At 41.4% G+C, this 15,208-nt stretch overlaps 2 protein-coding genes across 5 annotated transcripts; one reads left to right on the top strand and one right to left on the bottom strand.

Moving 5' to 3' along the window:
- Positions 1–527: 527 nt before the first annotated feature.
- Positions 528–10,189, top strand: mapk8a (mitogen-activated protein kinase 8a). 3 transcript variants are annotated; one of them, XM_061284641.1, is made up of 12 exons: positions 528–722; positions 2,787–2,953; positions 3,080–3,209; positions 3,296–3,354; positions 3,444–3,582; positions 4,080–4,245; positions 4,447–4,518; positions 5,895–6,077; positions 6,203–6,327; positions 6,416–6,479; positions 7,189–7,266; positions 8,459–10,189. In XM_061284641.1, the coding sequence occupies exons 2-12, from the start codon at positions 2,832–2,834 to the stop codon at positions 8,641–8,643; spliced, it is 1,323 nt and encodes a 440-aa protein (XP_061140625.1). In that variant the 5' UTR covers positions 528–722; positions 2,787–2,831; the 3' UTR covers positions 8,644–10,189. The 3 variants fall into 3 exon arrangements, with proteins under 3 accessions (XP_061140625.1, XP_061140624.1, XP_061140626.1); XM_061284640.1 differs by lacking the exon at positions 4,447–4,518 and adding an exon at positions 5,034–5,105 and having other exon boundaries at positions 529–722; XM_061284642.1 differs by lacking the exon at positions 4,447–4,518 and adding an exon at positions 5,034–5,105 and having other exon boundaries at positions 529–722; positions 8,454–8,605.
- arhgap22 (Rho GTPase activating protein 22) lies at positions 9,499–15,043 on the bottom strand. 2 transcript variants are annotated; one of them, XM_061284638.1, is made up of 10 exons: positions 14,577–15,043; positions 13,534–13,730; positions 13,364–13,451; positions 12,954–13,073; positions 12,633–12,843; positions 12,430–12,559; positions 12,268–12,341; positions 11,935–12,056; positions 11,017–11,869; positions 9,499–10,945 (listed from the first exon to the last, which is right to left on the bottom strand). In XM_061284638.1, exons 1-10 carry the CDS (start codon positions 14,635–14,637, stop codon positions 10,735–10,737), a joined length of 2,067 nt encoding a protein of 688 aa, XP_061140622.1. In that variant the 5' UTR covers positions 14,638–15,043; the 3' UTR covers positions 9,499–10,734. The 2 variants fall into 2 exon arrangements, with proteins under 2 accessions (XP_061140622.1, XP_061140621.1); XM_061284637.1 differs by having other exon boundaries at positions 12,430–12,562; positions 14,577–15,041.
- Between the last annotated feature and the right edge of the window lie 165 nt (positions 15,044–15,208).

Raw genomic sequence — 15,208 nt, 5'->3', positions numbered from 1 at the left:
GCTTGTATTGATATGTTTTAGCTATATTCATTGACATCCAATCAAATGTGGAAAAGTGAAAATAAAAATAGTCTATATTCCAAAAGCATTGCATGTAGCTATGACCTTGCACAAAGGTGCATGTGAGTGCATGCGGAAAATCAGCAGTACTGTTTTTTTTTCCTGCAACATGGGCATTTTGTATTTATGGGTGGAAATCATGATGTATTCCCAAAAGATATTATTTGGGCACAGCAAAGAACATAATGTAATTTCCCCACAAATTTAGCTTTTACATTCTCTGACCTTTGTAAGGGAAGCCTTTTTTGAGACGTTTCTTTTAATTAAACTCAATAGATGGTGCTAATCTTATAAAATATCATAACATATTACTCTGGATTAATGTTGAATATGTATTTGGTGTGTTTAGTTTGCAGTTTTCTATTTTTGGATGGATAGATGCATAAGATGGATAGGGCAGAAGGAAGAGCTGATGGAGGTGGGTGTGTCTCTGTGCAGCCGTGACGTATACAAACGCATGCGCGGTGGGCCTCCTCTCTGCTCCCCGGCCTGTCAGTAGCAGCAGGCGTATGGAAACGTAGGCAAGTGGATCGGGTGAGGTCATGTGTTTTTAAGGCGCTCAGCGGAATCGATCATTGTTGACCGGCATACACGCACAGTCCACTGCTGCGGAACGTTCGAGCTGCTCGTCGCTCCGCCAGGATCCACCTTTCACGAACGAGGTAAAATGAGGATCATGAGCCCTTCTCTCCGGCTCCTGCTCCTTCCTCGGACGTGCTTATTGTTTGGCCGTGGGGGGAGGGTCGCGTGTCATTTTAGGTGTTCAGAGGCTCTTGCGCGACACGCACATCTGACTTTATGTTTTATAATAATAACAATAAAATGCATGTAATTTTACCGGTACACGCGAACGCAACATTTAGGGACATGAAGAAAACGCCCGTTAAGCAGGCAGGCCCGTCGTTTGTTTGGCGACATGGGAATCATTCCCTCGGTTCGAATGTCTTCCTGTGCTCGGTCTTGTGTCATGATGTGCGCTCATGCATGGCTCTTGTTGTCCCGCTGCGGTTTGCCTGCAGCCTCCTGCGAGGAGCTGCCAGGTGGGGGTCATGTGGCCAAGGTTAACTCGCAATTCAAGTCGCTACGCTTTTTAATCATCTGTGTGATGCAGAGGAGGCTATTCATTCACTTCATTCATTCTAATGATGATAGATTAAATTGATGGGGCTTGCCAGTATTCTTCCTCCATTATGAATCATGAAGTCATCCAAGGCTATTTTTTTTTTCTTTTTAATCATATCGTGCCATTGATTTGTATTGTGTCATGTTATTATACTGGGTGCCCCTCAAGTGTGCATGGACAGACAGAAATGCACATTTTTAAGTTAAATGTTCAATAACATTCCAGTTAAATGGGAATTAAACAACTAACTGCTTTGGCACTGTATTAATCATTTTTATTATGTGTGTGTGTTTTGAGGGGCAACTTCAGAAGAATGGGGAAAAAAGACCGTTTTGCTTAATTGGCTTGTAATTGGCTGGTGACCAATTCAGGGTGTGTGGGATGTTTTCCTTTGTCAAGTTTGTTTTTTACTTTTTATGACCTATCATGATGTTTCTGTTTGACTTATTTTAAGAATTATATACATGTTCAGACGATTCAAACAGCAGTGACTGTCCAGACGTACCAAATGTTTCTGCTAACCCTGTGTCAAAGCCTCCTCTGTCACAGTACAAGTTGTCCTATAGGAAGGAGGTCATTAATCTATGATTACAAGCAAATGCATGGAGCAGGAAGTGCATTCCAGGAAGCAGCCCAGGCCCATGCATTTAATATATAGCAAAGCCAGGTCCAGATCACTTGCCTGCTGCACTGCCCAGTAAATTCAAATGAGCGATCGAGAGATGTGCAATACAAAGGCCTTCATGCCAACACAGTAGTGTGGAGGTGACTAAAGACAAGTGGCACTGCCTCCCTACACTGACCTGACTTTCAGTCATTGTGATGGATTGCCATGATTCTAAATGGCTATAATGACCTTAGTAGTAGTAGTAGTAGTAGTAGTAGTAGTAGTAGTAGTAGTAGTAGTAGTAGTAGTAGTAGTAGTAGTAGTAGTAGTAGTAGTAGTAGTAGTAGTAGTAGCAGCAGCAGCACAGGCTCCTCTTCCATTGAGGTGCTGCAAATGCTGCATAATGGTTGTGTGGTGTTACACAAGCATGTCTATTTTCATGTGATGAGCGAGGCGGATGCTGCAGACGTCTTTATGACGTCGGACTAACAGACGGAGAGCTGAGTCATTTTTCTCTGCCAATTATATGCCTCATATGGACAAAGTGTTGACGAGAGTGGAGGAGCAGGAAGAAGGGAGGAAAGATTTCTTCGTTTACATGACTCTGACAGTTGTTTTAAAGTCTTTTTTTTCTTTTTACTCGTATTTGGGATATGTCACCATGCTCATTTGATGCTTGCTGAACTGAGGTCAGCTTGCCAAGTTTGATATCCAAACTGACAGTTGGATTTTCTGCTTCCAAGAGGCACTGAGCTCAGTTGTTGTGATGTGAGCGATGTTTGATATGATGGAGTTGACCCCGAGGTGCTTTGCCCTTCGGCCATCTCTGCTGATGATGTCAAGATTTCCCTTTTATCGTGTTTGCTGACCAGCCGAGGCAGAAATGCTGCGCTCGTCTCCCATTTGCAATTCTGCCAGCGGTGCTTTAAAACTGCATCCTTTTGGTACAGATAGATAAATTTCTCCGTTTTTTTCCCCCCCCGTATTTGTTCACAGAGAACATTCTTGGATGCACAGAGAGCAGTGATTGAAGATTTCGCCATGAATAAAAACAAGAAAGACAAAGAGTTCTACAGCATCGACGTCGGAGACTCGACGTTCACGGTGTTAAAACGCTACCAGAACTTGAGACCCATCGGATCGGGCGCGCAGGGAATTGTATGGTGAGTAATCATCCATCCAACAACATTCTCTCACCACATTAAAAATATTACAACAGCAGTTTACCTCAATTCAGTAACATACTTGACCTTATCTTGACTTCTGTTTGTGCCTTTGTCATTGTTTAGCTCTGCTTACGATCAAGTCCTTGAGAAAAATGTAGCCATCAAGAAGCTGAGCAGACCCTTTCAGAACCAGACACATGCCAAGAGGGCGTTTAGAGAGCTTGTGCTCATGAAATGTGTCAATCACAAAAACGTACGTATGCAAATATATATTTATATAGCCATAATGTTATTAATTGCCAATTCAAAGTTGTAATCCATTTATTTTTCCACTTGCAGATCATCGGTCTGTTAAATGTTTTTACACCCCAAAAATCATTAGAAGAATTTCAAGATGTGTAAGTGGCTCATATTGTTCTTTAAGAGCAATTTAACCAAGCTTAGCAATTTAATTTCCCTCCTTTTAATTGATTTGATTCATTTGCAGTTACTTGGTAATGGAGCTGATGGACGCCAACCTGTGCCAGGTCATTCAGATGGAGCTGGACCACGAGAGACTGTCTTATCTCCTCTATCAGATGCTGTGCGGTATCAAACACCTCCATGCTGCCGGCATCATTCACAGGGTAAGTTTTTCCCAAATCAGAATTGTGAGAATGCTTTTCACACTTGAGGATTTTTCCACTCTCTGACACTGTGCAGATAGTCTCAGCAGTTAGTTATTACAATACAACTTTATTTATAGAGGGCGTTTCACAACGGCTTGCATAACAGAAATGCACAAAAAGAAATAAGCAACAAAAAGTCAGGAAAGGTGCGACAATGCTGCATCCTATTATGAAGTCCAGCGGAAGGGAGGGTTAATGAAATACCAATGCTTGGTACAATAGAGGTGACACAGTTTGAGTGTGACCTCAAGCCCAATGCAATATTTGACATAGTTGGTACTTTTTGATGAATGTCATCCGCTTGATTTCCCACTAGGTGAGTCACATTCTTCCATGTTAGCATTTTAGATTCAATGTCATCCAAAAGACGCTAGCCTATTTAGTTTATAGTGTGCATTATGGTTTTCAAAAACTTCTTCAATGATTTTTAACTGACTGTTGTTGCCTCTCTTTAGGATCTCAAGCCCAGCAACATTGTGGTGAAGTCAGACTGCACATTGAAGATTTTGGACTTCGGCCTGGCTCGAACAGCTGCTACGGGTCTCCTCATGACGCCTTACGTGGTGACGCGTTACTACAGAGCCCCCGAAGTCATCCTGGGCATGGGCTACCAAGCCAATGGTATGTCTCGCCTCGACCCCTGTCTTTTTTTCCTGGCAGTAAAAGTGAATTGCATGACATAGTATCTCTTAGATCTTGTTTATGAAGAATTAATTCTTTGTCTTGTTCTTTAAAAAATAAAAAATGCTACGAGCTCACTAACAAGCATCAACCTAACCAATGGTGTGTTCCTCTTACCTGTTTACTTTTGTTAACCACTAGTGGACATTTGGTCTGTGGGCTGCATACTGGCTGAAATGGTTCGCCATAAAATCCTTTTCCCAGGACGGGATTGTATCCTTGTGGCTTCCAATTTGTCCTTTCACATTATTAGTCTAGTCTTTGGCAAGTGTTTAACTCATTTATTTATTTTTGCATCACTACGCTGCAAAATCTGAAACCCAAGCGTGCATATCACATATCAAGATATAATAAAGATATGCTTGGTCTGTCAGCCAAGATATTCATTCTTGCCAGTTTTTATGTAAGAAAATTTCACTTGCTACCAGCATTTTTTTTTTCTTCCTATAGAATTCTTTGATGGATAATTTCACTTAAATTAAATAATATATGCACTTAAATTATTACTTAAGCCCCTTTTTTTTTTTTTAAAGACCAGTTTTTGCAGCGTAGTTGTCTGTTTCCATTGTCTAATTCATCCTGCATGTCCTGCATGATTTTCATTGCTGCACACTACATCAAGGTCATTCTCTTCATTTGCCTCATGTTATTTGCTTATTTTATTTATTGTTTACTGTCACTCCTTTGTTTGCATGTCCACCTCTGTATCATCTGAATGTCCACCCAAGTGGATGTGTGGTCAGTGGGCTGCATAGTGGCTGAGATGATCAGGGGAAGTGTGTTGTTCCCCGGCACTGATCGTATCCTTGCTCCATCATTTGTGCTCCAATGCGTCATCGCTTCATTCAGTGTGAAGAGATGTGACACCATTCCCCACGACAACCTTTCCGCCCCTTGCCATCCACATCCACGTTTTTACAGTGACTGTCATTGTGCTTGTGGAATTGCATTGTCGTATATTTTACAATGTTAAAGGACTTTACTGTAGCAGTTCATGTCCACCGTAGCGTGTTAGCAGAGTTTAAAACAAAGTCAAGAAAACTGCTATGGAGAAATGCTGCGAATTTTTTTTACTGTTGTTTTATTGCAGTTCATGAATACTATTATTCACACAATGGCATTATGTAGTTAACTATTACTTTATTCTGCAACGCTAAAGCTATTGTTGACCAAAACAGCAGCACCAAAACGCTTAAACCTTTGGCAGTTTTTCAGATTAATTAAAGTGTGTGAGATTTGCTGCGTGTTGTAAATAGGTTCCCTGTGCTGGATTAAAGATTATTATGTAATGAGGAGACGTCTTTAACCTAGATTATCTTTCCAGCTGTGTCTCATGGGAAAACCCGGCGAGTTTGTTTCAGGGAGGAGATCCACCGAGTGTATTTCCAATCTGCTGTGTTTCTTGACATTTCTCCACAATAGTTTTCTGCTCTAGTTGCATTGTAATTCTGCATATATTTCTAAGAAAGAACAAATAATTGCAGTTGAGTATATAAACACCCCCAGGCAATATTTGCATAAATATGGTGCTGTATCTGGGACTGCAATGAGTCTGTGCGTGGCCCTCTTCCTTAATACGCACCCGTCAGACATTGACCAGTGGAACAAAGTCATCGAGCAGCTAGGCACTCCGTCTCAGGACTTTCTCATGAAACTGAACCAGTCAGTAAGAACGTACGTGGAAAACAGGCCACGCTACGCCGGATACACCTTTGAGAAACTCTTCCCGGATGTTCTTTTCCCGGCTGATTCCGATCACAACAAACTGAAAGGTACTGCTGTCTTCTGTTATCGGCGCATCACTAGCCATTTTCCAAAGCCAAATTCACACCTTATGTGATCAATAGTGCAACAAAGTAGTAATTTGTGTTCCCCCCCCCCCCCCCCCCCCCCTCAGCGAGCCAGGCGAGAGACCTTTTATCTAAGATGTTAGTGATCGATGCCTCTAAGCGCATATCTGTAGATGAGGCCCTGCAGCACCCCTACATCAACGTTTGGTACGACCCAGCTGAAGTGGAGGCGGTAAGTATTACTGCACAACATACTTTTGTTTTATTACATATATATTTTTAAGATTATTATTCATATTGAGACATTGTGTCATCTTCAGCCACCGCCCAAGGTCCTTGACAAACAGCTGGATGAGCGGGAGCATACTGTGGAGGAGTGGAAAGGTGCGATAACAGCTTTTTCAAACCGTCTCCACTGTCACTTTCAAACAGAGGTGTCAAAATGCCATGAACCATTTCAAAACATATATTCTGAACCTTTAAATTCCAACAAAACCATTCAATGGTGCTGGTTGATTCAGTTCTTTTTTTCTATTTCTTTTCATAACTATATTGTTAAGTTAATCAATTCAGGCGCAAACTGTTGCCATCAGAAAACATCTATTAAATGCTTTTCAATGTTTTAGGTAGCATTTTAACATTAACCATTCACACTCACCTTCGCACAATTGGGCAATTCTAATGAGAGTTGAACTCAGTTACTCAAAACGGTTCTATGGTTATCGGGATACGTTTTCTATTTGACATCACTCGCCGGTTAAAGTCCAAATTGTGGCTACGTAGTCCATTTATCAGCATAACCGGACTTGAAATCCCTTAGAGGTTTTCAATGTATTTTGTGAGTGGATCACGAGGCAGAAGCGATACATTTCTTCTGTGCATCCAAGATGAGCTCATCCTAAACTCTACCAGGTGATAATGACCCCCACACTCATTTTAGAAGGGTCACGCCAGCATACCCTCCTTCCAAATTAGAAACATGATGCTGGTTGGAGCGTGCTGAATGCAAAACGCATTGGGGTGGATGGAAAGAGGCAGTGGTCCAGACGGTATCAAGTACTAATCGGTTCTTCTTCTCTGCTTGGCCACGTAGGGCTGATCTATAAGGAAGTGAGTGACTGGGAGGAGTGGTCAAAAAATGGAGTGATCCGAGGGCAGCCGTCTCCTCTAGGTGAGTCATCATTGTAACTTTATGTCAAACGACTCTGTCCTGACTATACTTTTTATTCTGGTGCTGTGGCATCTATTTGGAACACAGCGATTTGAAAATTACTGTTTCATCAGTTATTCATTGACAAGAGGTCCAACGAGGAGTGAGCCTCTATAAAAACAATGAAAGCTTCATTTTGCTTTTTGGGAAACTAGCTCTCTTAGTTAACTCCAATCTATTCAAAACTTAACGCAGCTCTGCTTACTTTTTGCAATATCTGATATATGCAATACATTTCATGTGTTTTTACAGTATGTAGTACAGTGCTTACTGTAATGCCCTTGCATCTGGGAAAGTAAAAAAAAAAAAATTTCATTTCGACTCCAGCACCTGTTTGGTTGCTTCTGCGTCTGTGAGCTTATTTGTATCCATCTGGGTGTAAACTTGTTGACTCTGTATTTTCTTTTGTCCAATGTCTAAAGATAGTCCTGTATTTTTCAAAGTTGGCATTTAACTCCTGTTAAATTGATCATTGCAAGTAGTATCGGCATTTGTCTCAATTTGCGTATATTTCTCCAGTTCATCCATCGTTTTGATCAGCACCCGTTTTGGTGTTTTCCGGGGATGATCCAGAAAACGATTCAGTCCTCTTAGATTTTTTTTTCCTGTTCCAGTATAGCAGTATTGTACTTGACATTTAAAAATCTCATTAGTACCACATGATTTTCACTCATCCTACCTCCAGTTCCACTTTTGGGAAAAAGTCAGAAGAAATCCACATTTGCCTTGTCCAGCACGTTTTTTTTGTTGTAAGAAAATCCACCATTTGCATTTCCATGGATCGATTTTCTTTTTCCACTCTGTTGTTGAGAATTTTTATCAGCTGGTCTTTCTTGGCATTCTCAGTTTTGAGAAATGCAATTTCTTCCATCTTGGTTTCTAATCCAATCAATCGAGTCTCCATTTCCATAAGACTCTTATTTTTGATTTCTTCCAAAGCATCGGCCCTTCCCTGATCCTTTTTTGGCCCCATCGCTCAAAAATCTTTTCTTCGTGACGTTATCTCTGAGTTTGCAGCAATAACCTTGAGAGCAAAACAAAAGCATCCGACTCACTCGGCAGCCCGAACTGAACTGGATCTGCACTGACTGCGGTCGAGTCGTGCAAGAATCTTCGATGAAACCTATGCGTTGATGTTTTTTTCGCAGCACAGGTGCAGCAGTGATCGATAGCCCCCCTCAACCTTCCTCCTCGTCCTCCTCCTCCTCATCAGCCAACGATGTCTCATCCATGTCCACGGAGCCCACCGACCCAAGCAACGACCCCACGGTGACCTCGGAAACAGACAGTAGTCTGGATAGCCACACTTCCCTTGGTGCTCTGGCGTGTTGCAGATAACAAAAATACAAACGCATACATTTACTCGAACGTAACCTTTCATCAGTGCACCTTATCCAGTGTTTGAGATGGGAGGCTTTCTAGGCTAATGGAAGTTCTCATGTTAGTTTGTAGAGCTACAATTTCAATGTACAGATTGTTGTAATTGCCCGATACTACTGTAAATGATTGTGGTTTTAAATTGGATCATTATTATTGTATTTTTGCTGCAGAGAATCAAGAGTATGTTTTGATGTGAACATTATGTTTGTAATGAAAGGGCAGCGTTGGAATTTCTGCATTGATGTTTTTTAGCTCCAGCGACACAGTGGGATGGCACACTGCGAGCACTGCACTGTTATTTATTAATATATTTTTCAAATGCTGACTTGGCATTTTGTATTGTGTTTATTTGGGGGTAGGGGTGGAGGGAGACATTTGAATGAATCCGCTATTAAGTAAAGAACTTTTTTTTGTTTTTTTTTTTTATAGTGGAAATTAATGCATACTTGCGTTTACACATCTTCTCTCAGCTTATCATATAACTTAATTTCTTAACAGTTTTTTTTCCCCTTGCATTCATTTTTAGTTTTACTGCCGCATACTGTAAATTTTACACATTTGCGTATTCAACTGTAATTTCTCAAAGAACAGGGTGAATGTACGTCTCATACAGGCCAACTCACTGGCTCCTAAATTAGTGCGTGATAATGAATTGATGCATTTTTTTTGGGACAATGCTCATGGATGTCTGGTATTTAAAATATATTATTTAAGTGCCCTTACTAAATTCACAGATTTTTTTTTTAAGTGCTCTCCATGGCAGAGTTGAGTTCTACCTCTCTCACACACACACACACGTTTTTGGCGCTACAGTATGCATATCACACAAAGCAAGGAAGATTTCTCTTTTGTTCTGTACATATATTATTTATTTATTTATTCCAAGTGCAAATGCATTTGTTGTATGTAATGTACATGTAGCTCCAAAGTACTGTTTCTAATGCATTTTGTTTCCGATATTTCATTGCATTGTTTTCTGTGCAATACGATTGGTAGATTAGAGTAGTCAATGGGATGTACATTATACTGTAGATTTACTGTTTGTGTGGGAGTTAGCAAACAAGTCATTTTCAGGCCCTTCACAGTTGTTCCCTTTAGATGTGTTTGATGACTCAAGGTTCCCAGTGTGTCGCGTATTTATAATGATCATGTTCGGGCACCCCAAGCAGTAACTTTACTCTCTCCCAGAATGCACTTGGAGATTGTGATGCATGTCCTCACATATTCTGAGCCATGTTGTCAGTGACTGTTTTTAGTGGGTTACCTTTCCCTATCCTCCTCAAATATAAAGTACTCGTCACACTTTGGATTAAATGCAGAAATAAAAGAAAAAGTCATTCAGCGTTACTGGGATGGCAAGTCGGTCTTCGGATGGGCTGTAAAGCGCTGGAGACAACATTTTAAACCTGAGTTTCTCTTTTTTTTTTCCAAAGGTTAATTGTATGGAGCTGTTAACATACAATACAAAAGCAAAACTCAAGCAAATAAAAGAGTTGAATTTGAACGATTGCCTTTGTTCATTTCTATAGCTTATTAGAATGGCCGAATGTCGATTGGCCGCATGGTAGGAAAGTGGCGTATACATTCGCCTCACAGTTTGTAGGTTTTGGGTATCGACGTCTCTTGGTGCCAATGCGCTGTAATTAATTATGAAAACGGATCACAATTTAGAGGGACCGATGCATTCATTCATTTCCAATACAGACCGCAAACATGGCAACAACACTGACAACAAAACCACACATAGCTTTGTTTTCACAGTACATAGAAGAATTGAGGGGATTGGGAAAAACTACCGTAGTTCCGCAAAAACATTGAGCAAGAAATATTCCATCACATTTTGGTGAGATTTGATACTTTGGCACAGTTAGAAGCATCTACCACCTGCAATTAGGATAGCACTGTTATCTTCTATTAACCAAGAATAATTGCAAAATGTTTGGCAAAGTTCAACGCTATGAAGTGGCGTTCTACTTCCATAGCGATTTATGAACAGCTGTATATTTTTGCTTTTTAAAACCTTAACTAACATCAGATGATTGGTCCAGTCTACTTGGGCTTAGTTGTCAGGTCTTGTAAGGTTTTAAAGAAGTCTTCCATCTCCCTTTGGAGTAGAACGTTTCGTTTTTCTGCGTCTTGCCGCGCTCGCTCCGAGTTCCTGAATCGGAGCTCCAGCATGTAGAATCGCTTTCTTTCCTGGTCGAGCTCCTCTTCAAGTTTGTTTACTTGGGTCTGATGTTTACGGCAGTTCTCCTCCAACCTTAAATAGGAGATGAATAGTGAGTTATGTAATGGGTAACCAACATATAGAAATCATCAAAATGATCTTACTTGCGAATGCTGCTTTCAAAGCTCACTCTCTGCGTCTTCAGCTCTTGCTGTAACTCCACGACCATATTTGTTATATCATCTTCAGCACTATTCGGCTTGTGATTTATCGGTGTTGTACCATCACCGAGTGTTTGTTTGGTGTCTTCAGGCTCAGTCAGTGATATATCAAAAGCAGTCCAGATGGAGTTTTGAGGTGGCAAACTTAGCGTGGAGGGAGCGACGTTGTCATAGGCGGACAATCTGTGCGACTGGTGAAGCGTTCTCTGAGAGGTGTCCTTCTCGCCGTCTCTTGCTGAGGTCTCCTTAAGGGTTGAATCCTCCAGTGACACAGCGGCATCTTTTAGTTTTGCGCCAGATGAGGTGGTGCGCCTGTGTGCTCGCAGGGATGACAGGCCGTTCATCAACCAGTTACTACCACCTGTTGCTGACACGTCCCCCGCTGATCCCCCGATGTTTCCCCTCGGCCCTACGGAACTGCCCTTAAAAGAGCACCTCCAAGCAGAAAGGACTCTTGGCTGCTTAGCGGGGCTATCGCCCGCCTCTGTTTTGTGATTTGTGTGAGCGACCCCATTCTTCTCTAGATCACCTTCATCTGTCTGAGAGGTAGTGATGGATGGTGTCAGCTTATTGTCCTTTGGGAGTGTACAAGGTTGAAGAGTTTCCTGAGGTAATTCAGCACCTATGTGAGATTCTGCTGGATTTTCCGTGGCATCTTGTTTAAGCCATTCCACTTTGGCTTTATAGGGAGTATCATTATGATACAGCAAAGAATTAGTATCGGTGTTTTCGAGCTGGAACAGTTTGGCGTGTTCACTGATCAGGATGGTCATCAGGAGTTGCACCTGAGAACTCCCTGTTTTCAGGGATCATCATTAGATGAATCGACGCGGATGCTTGGATTTTACGATTGACACCAACCTTCCATCATGGAAATCGGATCCTCCACTCTGGGCCGAAGCACATTCGGTCCGAATACAGTGGCGAGGTTCTGGACGCTCATTTTATTGGCATCAGAATGAGACTGGACTTCATCGAGAAACCTGAGCACGCAGGAACCAGAGACATACGCGGCATATTAAGATTTGACATTGAACGTGTGGCTGAAATTGTGACTCATGATGAGACGCTGAGTCATGAGACTGACAAGCGTGACGCTGAGAATGAATGTAATGCCGCTTGCGCAGACGATGTGTTAAATAAATTTCTCTCAAATAATGAATCCTGAATGAGAACGGCACACGTATGACTTACCTACAGATGTATTCAAGAAGGTCGTAGTTGACCTTCGGAAGTGATTTCACCTGCTTGCCAAGCTCTATGATACCCTTGGGAAAAGAAATGTACAGTGGTAACTATCGTAATGTACTGTATGTAAAGGCCATGTAGAATTTTTTTAATTTTATGTCTGTTTACCATTTCTCTGTCCTTGTTGAGTAGCATTGCACAAGAGAGAAATTGTGCATATTTGGTGAAAGGTATTACAGGCTCAGGTAGTTCCCGTAAATACAGCTTCAGGAGTGACGCTACTGTGTGGACATCAGTGCTACTGAAAGACAAAGTGATGAGTGAGTCAATCAGGTTATCGGCAGATACTATGTCCAGTTTCGTCGTCTCACCGGTCAAACAGCAAACTCTCTCCACGGTCAAACGCATCTTGCAATTCTCGAACATGATTGGTCTGCCCAGGAGCCCTGAACAGGCCTTCCTCCTGAACCCCGTGGTCACGTATGAAACATGTACACCGCTCAACCAGCGCCGGTACCCTTCGCTGGGGACCACATTGTCCCTCATTAAGCATAGTTTCCTCTAAGTGCTGGCCGAAGATACCTAGAGCAGCATAACAAAGGATCTTGACCTTTTCATGAACATTGTTGGACACAATTAGAAATTGACGCATCTCTTTACGACTGTGCGGAGATTTAGGTTGATAACCTCACCTCCTCCAAGTGGGGCCCATATTGCTCTGTGTATAGCTCTAACCCATTCTTCCAAGTCACTTTCAGAGTTAGCCATCAGCAGGAACGTTTCATGGTTTCGATCACGTTCCGTATCACCCCCTGAAAATACACGCAAAGTAAATTGAATATCATTTTGTGTTTTAAGTGATGACCAGTCAACCACTACTCAGCTAAGAAATATCCTCAAATCTCAATTTCATGCTATCTTGATGTTCATTCTTTACTTTAATGATGGTGGCCACACAAGTATTAGGTAATCATTTTTTTGTGATAATAGTTAGCTGGAATAAATATTTGGCTAGCTGGTAGACCCATTTGTGAAGAAATTTAACAACAGTTAGAATATATAACATCACTTTCTCATACGCTGTTATTATATGCCAACCCACCTGGAACAATTTCAAATAAATGACGGCCTGGCTCATCTTGATTGGTGGGCAGCTCATTAACATGGGCGCCCTTAAGAGGAATGCAACCCTGTTCAAAAAGGGAGAAAGAATGGACTGCTATGACAAAAAGGAAGACTGGTAAATTATTTTACAGGTGATTAACAATTTACCTGTTCCCTGCTCTCATTCTGGTCTTTGTAGAAATACAAAGCTTCAGCCTTGAGGACAAACCACCGTAATTGCCAGTTTTTCATGATAATGCGTTGTCTTTTCAGCCAGCCTGCCTTCAGTACTTTCTCCTGGTCAAGAGGGGAGCAAGGCCTGGAGACCCGAGACAACTCGCCAAAGACCATGCTCTTAGAACGTGCTGTTTATAATAAAAACACACAAGAATTTTGAACCATTCAACAAGACATATGAGAAACATTTTTCCCTCAAATTGGATTTTTTTGCATATGATAAATACAAAACTGTTGCAGTGCTACCGCCTGCTGTGACTGTGAAGCGATGTAGGCTCAACACAAAAACTAATAACTGTTTCCACCAGGGACCTTTTGCGTGTAAAGCAAACGTGATGACCACCGCACTATGGAAACTGCTGCAGACTGAGAAATTGTGTTCGACATAAAGAAAGCAGCAAAGCAAGGAACCGTCCCATATGAGGTTAGTTGCACCAAATATTCAAAGACAACCAAAACTTGACTTTAATTTAACCCCACTTGTGGAATAAAGCATAAATTCAACAGGAACATATTGTGTAAATTAAGTAAAGGATCTTTTGAAGCAGCTAGCTTTTTTAATGCAAAGTATATGCAAAAAACACTACACAAGTGTCCTAGTCATTTTTCTTTGAAACATAATCAATAAATCACATTTGAGTGATTGAGCTGTTGCTTGATTGGTTACTTTGCTTATTTGCAATGTTAATGTTGCAGCCAAAGGGAATGCAGGTGTTGCAACACCCACACCACACTTCCATCCATCCTATGAAAGATTTCAACCCATATAATCTCCCTGCAGTAGCAATGATTCACCTGCAGAATAAATAACTTTAAAAACATTTTTATGTAAATAAGGAGAGTATCATCAAGAGATGAGAGATTACATCACCTTTCACCAAGTGTTTGTGAATTTGACAGAAAAGGTCAAATGAATTTTTCAATGAAAGTAGTGCCACTATATAATTATTTAAAAAAAAAAAAATCAATCTTACCTCGTCGATCCTGTTTTGTCTTGGGGCTGAGCATGGTCATGGGTGGCATCCCTCTGTTCATACACAGTCATGCAGATGCCTCGCCCTTTTCCATCCTCTTCCAGCATCTCTTTCCCTGGTGTTCTCTCCAGCACTTGGACAGTTTCCGTTTGGTGCCAGGCACACTTACAAGCATTTAACCCTTCACGCTCCTCTTCCTTCAATCTCTCTCCCACAATTGCACAGGCTGCTCTCGCCTGTCGGATGCCTGGAGCACCGCCCACCATCCCTTCCGCCCCTCCTTCACTTTGGTTTCTAATGTATTATTACTCCATAAGTCTACATGAGACATGCCTTGTCTGTTTAAGCAGCCACACTCCCTGTTCTTCACAAGAGGATATCTTACAGCTCCCAGTAGCCTTTGAAAAAAATCTTGTGACTTAAATGCCTGACATCCTCTTGTCTGTCTCTGCCTCAGGAAGTCAGGCAACTTGATAGGGAAGTGAAATCTGCTGATTTTTTTAATACACACTTACTGTATGTTTCCTATTCAGTTGTTAATGTAAAAATAATGAGAGCTAAAAGCAAGAGACTTTCCAAAAATTCTAAAGTCAACTATCACAGAAGTAAGACCAGAAAAAAAAACTTTGATT

Source organism: Syngnathus typhle, linkage group LG8 (assembly GCF_033458585.1).
Source record: "Syngnathus typhle isolate RoL2023-S1 ecotype Sweden linkage group LG8, RoL_Styp_1.0, whole genome shotgun sequence".
Classification (NCBI taxonomy): domain Eukaryota; kingdom Metazoa; phylum Chordata; class Actinopteri; order Syngnathiformes; family Syngnathidae; genus Syngnathus; species Syngnathus typhle.
Note: the sequence above shows the minus strand (reverse complement) of the source record. Positions and strands in the feature narration are given on the sequence as shown.

What these genes read in the sequence shown, in the direction of transcription:
- arhgap22 (XM_061284637.1), bottom strand. Translation starts at nt 14,637, where the DNA reads ATGAACAGAGGGATGCCACCCATGACCATGCTCAGCCCCAAGACAAAA. An exon ending in ATGGGCCCCACTTGGAGGAG is followed by an intron (nt 12,844 to 12,953) that starts GTGAGGTTATCA and finishes ATGCTGCTCTAG; the next exon opens with GTATCTTCGGCCAGCACTTA. An exon ending in GAGAGTTTGCTGTTTGACCG is followed by an intron (nt 12,563 to 12,632) that starts GTGAGACGACGA and finishes TTTGTCTTTCAG; the next exon opens with TAGCACTGATGTCCACACAG.
- mapk8a (XM_061284641.1), top strand. Translation starts at nt 2,832, where the DNA reads ATGAATAAAAACAAGAAAGACAAAGAGTTCTACAGCATCGACGTCGGA. An exon ending in AATGTGTCAATCACAAAAAC is followed by an intron (nt 3,210 to 3,295) that starts GTACGTATGCAA and finishes TTCCACTTGCAG; the next exon opens with ATCATCGGTCTGTTAAATGT. An exon ending in CTGCCGGCATCATTCACAGG is followed by an intron (nt 3,583 to 4,079) that starts GTAAGTTTTTCC and finishes GCCTCTCTTTAG; the next exon opens with GATCTCAAGCCCAGCAACAT.